The 9,971-nt window shown below is 37.8% G+C and overlaps 1 protein-coding gene across 1 annotated transcript; it reads left to right on the forward strand.

Annotated features, from left to right (window-relative positions):
* Positions 1-8,478: 8,478 nt before the first annotated feature.
* Positions 8,479-9,360, forward strand: LOC131076071 (G-type lectin S-receptor-like serine/threonine-protein kinase At2g19130). Its single transcript, XM_058013099.2, has one exon. The coding sequence runs from the start codon at positions 8,479-8,481 to the stop codon at positions 9,358-9,360; it is 882 nt and encodes a 293-aa protein (XP_057869082.2).
* The last annotated feature ends 611 nt before the right edge of the window (positions 9,361-9,971 follow it).

The following is a 9,971-nucleotide window of genomic DNA, read 5'->3' on the forward strand; positions in this document are numbered from 1 at the left end:
CAAATTTTCCTAGAATTTTGAAGAGACTTAAGGAATAAACCGGAAGACTTTGGAGAGAAGATTTCAAGAGTTGGATTTTACCTACTTGGCTAAGAAGGGTCCTTTTCAATCCAACCAGCTTCTGATTAAATCTATCAATAAGACTATTCTAGAAAAGATCCCTAGGTTCCATACCCAAGGGGAGACCCGAGTAAATATAAGGAGTTTGGCCAATTTGGCAATCCAGGATACATGGCATCCTAGTCTTTCTGTCCTCCAGAGTGTTGAAGAAGAATAAAGATATTTTCTTCTAGTTAATCAATTGGCCTGAAGCAACACTATAAGTATTGAGAAGGTTCTTCATGTTAGTTCCTTATCTGATTGATCAAGCCCCCATTAAAATGGTATTATCAACAAATTGTTGGTGAAAACGCGCCTCAAATCTAGAAGAGGGAGAAAATCCCAACAAAAGACCCTGAAAAACAAGTTTTCTTATATTTCTGCCCAGACATTTAGCCTAGATAATAAAGATAATAGGGGAAATGGGGTCCCCCTTCCTGATTCCCCTAGAAGATTTAAAGAAAGGGGAAGGCACTCCATTCATGATGATAGAGAATGAAGGGGTAGGAATGAGTTCCCCAACTAGCTGAATAAACTTTTCACAAAAACCAAAAGCTCTAAGCACCTTGTCCAAAAACCCCCAGTCCACCCGATCATAGGCCTTAGACAAATATAGTTTCATCGGGAACCCTGTTTCTTCGAGTCTACTAGGGAGTGAATATTTTCATGAATAGTGATGATAGAGTCTAGGATTTGTCTTCTAGGCACAAAGCCACTCTGTTGGGGTGAGATAATGGAAGGAAGAACTGTGATAAATCTTCTAGTAACCACCTTCAAAATAATATTATAGAAGAAATTACACAAACTAGTCGGTCTGATTTGATCCATCGAGTCAGCCCCTGGACATTTGGGGATCAAAACCAGAAAAGTGGCATTGAGTTCCTTTAAGATAAGCCTAGCCCCAAAAACTTCTTGCACTCCCTTAACTAGATCATTTTTTATAATACTCCAAAAGGTTTGAAAGAAGAACATTGGGAACCTATTAGGTCCTAGGGCTTTATTGCCTTCAAAGGAGAACATCGCTTTCATAACTTCCCCTTCAAAAGGAATGGCAACAAGGAAATTTTTTTTTTTCTTTATTATTTAGGGAAGGAATGGTCTCCAAGAAGGTCCTCTCTAAATGACCATCCAACCTATTATCTGCCTAGAGAAGAGAGTTCAAAAATTTCCTAGCTTCATTCCTAATCTCATCATCCTTCTGCATTTCAAATCCACCAATCCTCAATTTAGAGATCATGTTAGTAGCCTTGTGTTTCAAAGAAGTCATATGGAAGAATCTGGTATTTTTGTCCCTAGCTTTAAGCCATAGAGACTGGGAATGTTGTTTCCAAAATTCTTCTTCCCTTCTGATGATCTGATGATCTAATGGTACTTTACAAGCACTTCATTTTCCTCTCTGATAGAAACCTCAGTATATCCGCTGGCTTGGAATTTTTCTTGGATTTCCTTTAGCTCAAGCTGGGTTTTTGACTTAGCAGTGAATAAATCCCCCAAAATTTCCTTGTTCCATTTCTTAATATTATCTTTCATGTTCCTTAATTTTTTCTCCATTCTATACATAGCAGTCCCTTTGACATCAATCGACCACCAGTCCTCAGTGGCAATCTCAAGGTTAGGATGATCCAACCACATCCTTTCAAATCTAAAAGGGAAATTTATTTTTCCTCTTATATTCTCTGCCACAAAAACCACAAGAAAGTGGTCCAATCCAATCCATGAGATAGCTAAAAGGGAGCACTGATAATGGCTAAAGCAGTCATTTGAGATAAGGGCCCTGTATAATCTAACTTGAATAAGAGCCCCCCCCCGCTGCCCTTCGGTTAGTCCTAGTAAAATTGGCCCCTTGAAGATCAATATTTTGTAGACCCTGGTTATTAATAAAATTTAGCAGGTCCATTGTACTATCTAATTGAGACAGGACGCCCCCAAACTTCTCATTATCATGGAGAGGGGTATTGAAGTCCCCCATCACTAGCCACCATTCATCCTTGAGAGGAGATCTAATATCCTCCAGCTTCTTCCAAAATTTGCATCTACCTAGTCTATTATTAGGAGCATAGATATTAGTCAGGAGCCATGAGGTACCATTCCCTAAATGATGAAACCTTATAAATGCCACATTATTATCCTGCTTAACAGGTTCCCCTATGATTCGCTTGAGATTTCAAAAAATAACAATTCCCCCCGAAGCACCATTAAAGCTACCTCCTAATACCCCACCATCCTTAAAAAGCTTGATCTTCTCAACTTTCTCTCTTGTCATTTTGGTTTCTTGGATAAGAACAATATCTGGTTTATGATCTCTAAAAAATTTCTCAGAACATTCAATTTATGTGGACTATTCATTCCACGTATATTCCATAAAATAATTTTTATTTTCTTTTTAGGGAACATACCTCAAGGATGGTCATCTAAGTTCCATCCGCTATATTCTTATTGGCCTCTTGATCTCTGAGCTAGCTTGATAATCTTCTTCCCAGAGATTAGGGGATAAATATCATGTTGGCCTTAGTCCTCTTTTTGGTCTTGATAGGGGTAGCTTAGGGGGTTGATTTCAGCCCCTTTTTTCAACCTTTCTTCCATTCCACAGCTTCATTACTCTAAATATCATCCTCTTGGTTGTTCTAGGTGGATGCCTTATGCTTGAAATATTCTTCCTCAACCCACTTTGCACTTATATTAAGAAATGAAGTCGTGGGGGGCGACTGGAAGGTAGATTTCACCATCTCAACTGACTATTGTGATTTCGATAAAGAATTCCCTCCAAGAATCAAACAACTTTGGGCGTCCTCATAGTCAGATCTAGGGTTGTCCCTATTAGTGTTTTCCATGGTGCAGTTCGAAGCCACCTTCTCCTTGGTCTTCAAAACTACCTGTATTTCTCCTTCTTCTAGGTTATCAATTTGTTGTTCATCCTGATTGTGGTTTTGTCGTTCTCTCTCATCTTTGCCTATTTGATCCTCTTTTCCGCCTTGAGACACATGGTTTTCTTGGTTTTCCATATTGATGTTCCCTTGTTGCTCAAGAGTGTCAGGGATGATGACACTTTGGGCTTCTTCTACCATTATATTTTCTTTTGCAACAATCATTTGCTGAATAGGATTTGTGGTTCTCCATCGCATTATCTTGTCTTTCTTCGCTTTCTCTTTGATAGCCTATAGGGGGGAGTTTTTAGCAATATGCCTAAATTTTTTGTAGTGAAAACATGCAAAAGGGACTCTTTCATATTCCAATGGTTGGACCCACTTCCCTAACCTAGAGTTAATCTCAATATATAAAGAGATATTTGTTCCTTGCAAAGGCAAGTTGACCTTAAAAGTTTCACACTAGGTTTATCACCTTTTTTGGCATATGTTCTTGAATCATGCATGTATGTTCTAGATTATAGGACTCTTTTGAAAAATAAGGTTATTTCACCTATTTCAAAGATTTTAACTAACACATTTTTCTTGGACTAGGGTGACCAATACTACTATCCCAAAAACTGGTCTTATGGTGATGTGTTGTGTAGAGATGATGGTGCTCAAATAGTTGATGAGATAGCTTATAGAAATATTGTCAAAAGTTTAATGTTTCTAACCCAAACAAAGATTGATATTTATTATTCAGTTTATCTTGTATAAAGGTACATGATAGAGCCATTTGAAATGCATATGAAGGGAATCAAGATAATTTATAGGCATGTGAAAGAAACTCTAAATTTTGATATTTATTAGTACACTTCCAAAAGATTCAATCTTGTGCGCTTTAGTTATTCCAATGAAGGACTTAGTTTGGATGAGTGAAAGTATATATGTTATTTTTTTCTTTTTGTTTGGGTTAAATTACTTGGAGCTTAGAAAAGTGAAGCATAGTTTCCATTTCATCCACATAAGTAGAATATGTTGAAATGACCTCCCTAGGTACATAAGAATTATTGTTTAGAAAGGTTAGAGAACATGAATGACAGAGAAACAAACTTATGGTACAATGAACTTTAGTGATAATATGAGTGCCATAAAATTAGCAAAGAATCTAGTCAATCATAGTAGGACAATTATTTTTGAATTAAAGTATCATTTATCTAATATTTGGAGCAAAAAAAGGATTTTGTGAAATTGAAATACATATGCCCTCAATAACAATGAGCAGATAACTTCACCAAAGTAGTTACAAAAGTCTATTTTTTGACACTTTATCATCATATTATGGGAGTTGTTAACATCAAACGGGGGGGAGGGGGTATTGATAACTAATGCTGATAATTGTTTTCTACATGTCATTCACCACCATGTTGTGTGCCTTCTCTAGCACACATAGTTGCTATGTTTTAGATAGTTAATTATATTAGTTTAGTTTTAGATCTACAAGTTAAGTTGTGTCAATAATTCATGCAAAAATTGAATTAACTTTTATCTTCTGAAAATATTATTATACAATTCTTCAATAATTAGCGATGAATTATTAATTTTTAGAGGCTACAACCATTGTTAATAATATGAATTTGTTTTGTTTATAATAAGCCTTAATAAAAACTATAATGATTATACAATCACATAAATATATGAAGTATAATTTTGAAGAGTTCACTAGACATTTTATAATGCTCTATTTTGGTAATGATTTTTAACCAACTATTGTATTTACCTCTTTAGTTTATTATTTTCTCTTGTCATATTTCTTCGAATAACTAGTTAAAGAATGTATGTTTGTACAAATATTTAAAGAATGTTTGTTGGAGGCATATTTACATGCATGCATCATATGTACACACATACACATACACATACACATACACATACACATACACATACACATACACATACACATACACATACACATACACATGCACATACACACACACATTCTCACACACATGCGTGCATGCACACACACACACACACACACACACACACAAATAAATATTTTTGTGTGTGTACATGTATGTATGTATGTATGTATGAGGGTTGTTTAAGATAGTTGGATTTTTATTTGGATGGTTCATGAAGATTAAGATTTTGGATTAGAGATAGATTTTGGAAACTAGAAGAATGAGATTTGAGGATGAAGGATGAAATTGGTTTTGGATTGATGGAATATTGGTTGTGGAGAGAAGTTAGGGGTGATTTGGATGGATGAAAATTGGATTAGAAAGCTGAATAAGGTATTGGAGGAAATATTGCATGGTTGGTTGAAGGTTTGTTTGTTTGACAAGGGGATGGATTGAAAATACACAAAAGAAAAGTTTGGATTGATAGAAATTTGGATTGATAGGTAGTACTGATTTTGAACAAGATGACACACCGAGTACTTACACAAGTCAAGAGTTATTAAAGTATGAGTGTTATTCCTTGTAGAACCACATTGATGGCATCCATCCCTACCTTAGTAGAATGACAACATACATTCCCTTAGTGCCATATTACCACATGAAATGGATAGCTAGGGAATGCAAGGTCATGTACCACTTTACATCCCTTATCATGGGGGACAAGCCTTATCCTAAGTTAGCTCTATCTCATCATGTGGAGACAATGTGAGTTCTTTCCCTCCCTCGAAGTGGTGCAGCCCAAAGAATAAAAGCCAAAAGTTCTTAAACTGGGATGAACAAGTTCTTAAGGGAGTCCTCTAAATACACAAGGTATGTAAGACTAAAATCCATAGAAGAAAGAAAATAATGCCAAATATTAATGATGAGAGGGTAACCCACTATCCACCTTCACTTCCCCAAGGTATAAATTTCTTGAGGGCTTAGCCAAGATTGACAAGATTCTACTTCCAAGAGAGATTTCTTTTGATTTACCCCTTGTTGTTTACATTCTGTCTAAACATGGGAGTTGAGGTCATCCTTGGGGTGACGAAATCACCAAGAAGGCCTCCTAAGGGGAAAGACAACACTTGATACTTTTGATCACCCAAGTTCACACAAAGTGCAAGGGGAGATCATACACATAAAACTAGTGTAACTTAGGATCAAATTTAAAATTAAAAAAGAAATTTTTTTCAAGGCTTCTAATCACCCAAGGTCATAAAAAATGCAAGGGGAGAGTATACACCAATTAGAAACATTCCAAACGCAACATGAAATGATTGATTTCCCTTAATAAAATGATGTCTTCAACAAATGTAAGCCACAAAAAGAAAGTTACAAGTTTTAAAATTTGTCTTTTTCAATGATTTTAAGCTACATAAGAAGGGGTTATATAACCGATAAAAAGGAAGAAGAGGTTAGATACTTAAATAATCAGTGAAAAAGATAATTAGTATTAAGATAATAATCTATTTAAAAATTGGGTCTTTTTCAATGATGTGGGTTGGAACACTCAGCCCAACAATTCAAAAAAACAGATGTTATGCTAAACGACGCAAATACTAGGAAAATGAGCATAAGTGCAAAATCAACCAACACAAGCATTAAAGCATAGAAACAAGAAAAAAATAAATTCATATACCTAATTTTTGGAGACATTAATTTTCAAAGTGTAGGAATCGAATTGCATAGGTGTCGAATCATGTCATACATGTGGTACTCCATGGTTCTTGTAAAACAATGAGACTTTCCTACAAGATTTTTAGATTTTACACAACCCAAAAAGTAAGCTAGAAAAGTTAGGTCATTGGTTAGCTTAGAAGTCAAAGGAAAAGATAGAATATAAATTTTTTTTTAAAAAGGAAATAAAAATTGGAGATAGAAAACAACGGAGGTGCTAAAATGTAGGTCATAGGCACTAAAATGTGTAGCTGCAAAGATATAGGTCACTAGTGCTAAATCAATGTAGGAACTAAGTCATAATAGAGGTGTCAATCCAGCTTCTTAAAGGTTCTCTCCAAAGCACCTAAGTGTACATCCTCTTCTTTTTCCATATCCTAGCCTCCTGGGCAAACAAATTAGAACAAATTCAAAGAAGAGTCTTTTGGTCTGGCTTAGAATAGAAGAATAGAATATCCTTGCTTGATTGGGAAATAGGTTGTACCAACACAAAATTTGGAACCCTGAACATTAGAGATTCTTGCTTATTAAAATCTAATTAACTTGGACCAATACTTTGTATTTTAACTAAAATGTACCATTAAAAGGTATCTCCTTTTTAAAAGTTTTGAAAAATAAAATCAACTTTGGTCCAAATCAAACCATATTGCCAAGAATAAAATGAATAAAATACTGATTTCAAGAAACAGAATTATATTTGAGTCAATCCAAAGACAATAGTATATATGATATGGTAACCTAGTGGAACTATGAAAGTGCTTAAGTCAATCGGGAACATCATAATAACCACTCGCATGTTTGGTATTCAAAGAAGTCGAATTTCTGAATTCATTTACGTGGGATCGACGGCACTTCTTCAGCCTTCTTCTGTTTTTTGCCTTCACGTTTTTAGCAACCTGTCCGTCTTTCGTCCGGCACAAAAGACTTGACTGGCATTCTGTCATCAAGCGTAGAATATTTTTAACACGGTTTGAGTGGAGAAAACGTAGATATTATTAATTCAGAAGATCAAATTACGCATTTGAAGTGAGGTCGACCTCGCTACTAGGGTCATCTAATTAGATTGCGCACTAGTCTTTCTTCTCTATTTAAATTCGAAGAGAAACCTGAATATACAAACGCCATGGATATTGAAGAGGCGATTAAGTATTTGGTCCTAGCAATTACTATGATTATAGCAGCGCATAATTGAAGTTCATTACCATCGGATGGTGGAGATACGCTTCTATTGGGGGCTTCGCTCACTGGAAATCAGACCATATTGTCAAAGAATGGCACGTTTGCATTGGGTTTTTTCAGTCCGGGAGGCACGAATAACTGGTACATTGGCATCTGGTACGCACGAAACGCACAAAAGATCATAATCTGGGTGGCTAACGGAGAGAATCCAATCAGAAGCATGCCCGGCGGTCAACTTAGATTGCTTAATAGAAATGCTCGGTCAGTTTGGTCGACTGATAATCGTCTGAAAGGATCGCGGGCAGTGATAAGGGACTCTTGTAATTTCATTATGCTGGGTGATGGTCACAACAACTCTGAGATTGTTTGGGAGAGTTTCGCCCATCCGACAGATACATGGTTGCCTGGCATGAAGATGTGGAAAGGCATGCATCTTACTTCCTGGAAGAGTTCCGTGGATCCTGCAGCAAGTGGGCTTTTCTCTTATGGAATGGACATGTCTCCACGAAAGACGCAGATGGTATTGGTCTATAACAACAGTGTTCCATATTCCTCAAGTGGAGAGTGGACAGGGAATTAATTTACCAAGATTCCAGAGATGGAGGGTCAGAAGAGATTCCAATTTCCGAATGTTTTGTGTGAGAATTTTTCCTGCAAGCATATACTTTAATTTTAGCATAAGCCAGATAGACCATACCCTCAACGGGCGGATAATTTTATCTGAAAACGGCATGTTGGAGCTTTACTACTTGATGGATGATAATAGGTGGACTATTAGGTGGTCGACATTCGGAGGTCAATGCAGTGACTATGATATTTGCGGAGCGTATGGAGTGTGCAATAAGAATGAAGTGTGTAGCTGTTCTGAGGGCTTCGCGCCTAAGCATGCCTCTGGAAGTTGGTGGTCAAGCGGCTGTGCTCGACGAAGACCCCTGCAATGCTCTGTCACAGAGGGCACCACCGACGACTTCTTGGAAGCCAAGAATCAGTACTTCCCAGAGAAAGAAGCTGTCTCATACAACAACAAGCCAGCACTGGAAGGCTGCCGGATTGCTTGCCTCAAAAATTGCTCCTGCACAGCGTTTGCTTTAGCTATTTCTGATGCACCCGTCTGTAGACTGTGGTTTGGGGATTTGTTCGAAATACGCGTTTCATCCGACGGCCAATGGGTCTTCATTAGGCTGGCTGCTTCTGAGTTTCCGCACTTGACATCAGAGCGAGGTAACAAAGCCCCTGCACTTAGAGTCTTATTGCCTGCTGCCGCCGCTGCTTTCTTTGTCGTTTTGGGTCTCCTGTTGGCCATATTTATTGTGTACAATCGTCGAAAACTGCAGATGAAAAGCAAAGAAGAGGACGTGCCAACTTCACTCAAAGCATTCACTTACACAGAGTTGCGAATTGCAACCCAGAATTTCAAGCATAAGCTGGGGACTGGAGCATTTGGCTCCGTGTTCAGAGGAACTCTTCCAGACAATACGCTTGTGGCGGTACAAAGATTAGAGGGTTCTGCACAAATAGAAAAAGCAATTCCGTGCCGAAATAAGCACTATTGGCAGAATACAGCACGTGAATTTGGTGAGGCTCTGGGGATTCTACGTAGAAGGCTCTCGTAGGCTACTGGCGTATGCTTACATGCCCAATGGTTCTCTAAACTCCTTCCTTTTCTGTAAAGATGAAAAAGTAGAGAAGATGTTGGATTGGAAGACTCGGTTTCATATCGCTCTGGGCACTGCAAGAGGATTAATTTATCTCCACGAAGAATGCAGAGGTCGCATTATTCACTGCGATATTAAGCCCGAGAATATTCTTCTGGACGGCGAGTTCAGCCCGAAGGTTGCTGATTTTGGGTTGGCAAAGCTTGTGGGTAGAGATTTCAGCCGCGTATTGACGACCACAAGAGGAACTCCAGATTAATTGGCTCCCGAGTGGATCTCTGGCCTTCCTATCACTCCCAAGGCAGACGTATATAGTTTTGGTATGACGTTGTTGGAAATTATTTCCGGTAGAAGAAATCTCGATTTAACGGTGGAGGAAAGCAGGTTGTACTTTCCTACCTGGGTTTTATCACAGATTGAGAGGGGAAACATACTAGGCGTTGTAGATGCAAGGATGGCAAGTGAGGCAGACATAGAAGAGATGAGAAGAGCCGTTGTGGTGGCTGGGCAGTGCATTCAAGACAATGAGGATGAGAGGCCGAGCATGAGTGAAGCGGTGAAGATATTGT

The sequence above is a fragment of the Cryptomeria japonica genome, chromosome 10 (assembly GCF_030272615.1).
Source record: "Cryptomeria japonica chromosome 10, Sugi_1.0, whole genome shotgun sequence".
NCBI classification, from domain to species: Eukaryota; Viridiplantae; Streptophyta; class Pinopsida; order Cupressales; family Cupressaceae; genus Cryptomeria; species Cryptomeria japonica.

Coding starts and splice junctions, on each gene's coding strand:
- LOC131076071 (XM_058013099.2), top strand. CDS start 8,479: ATGTTGGAGCTTTACTACTTGATGGATGATAATAGGTGGACTATTAGG.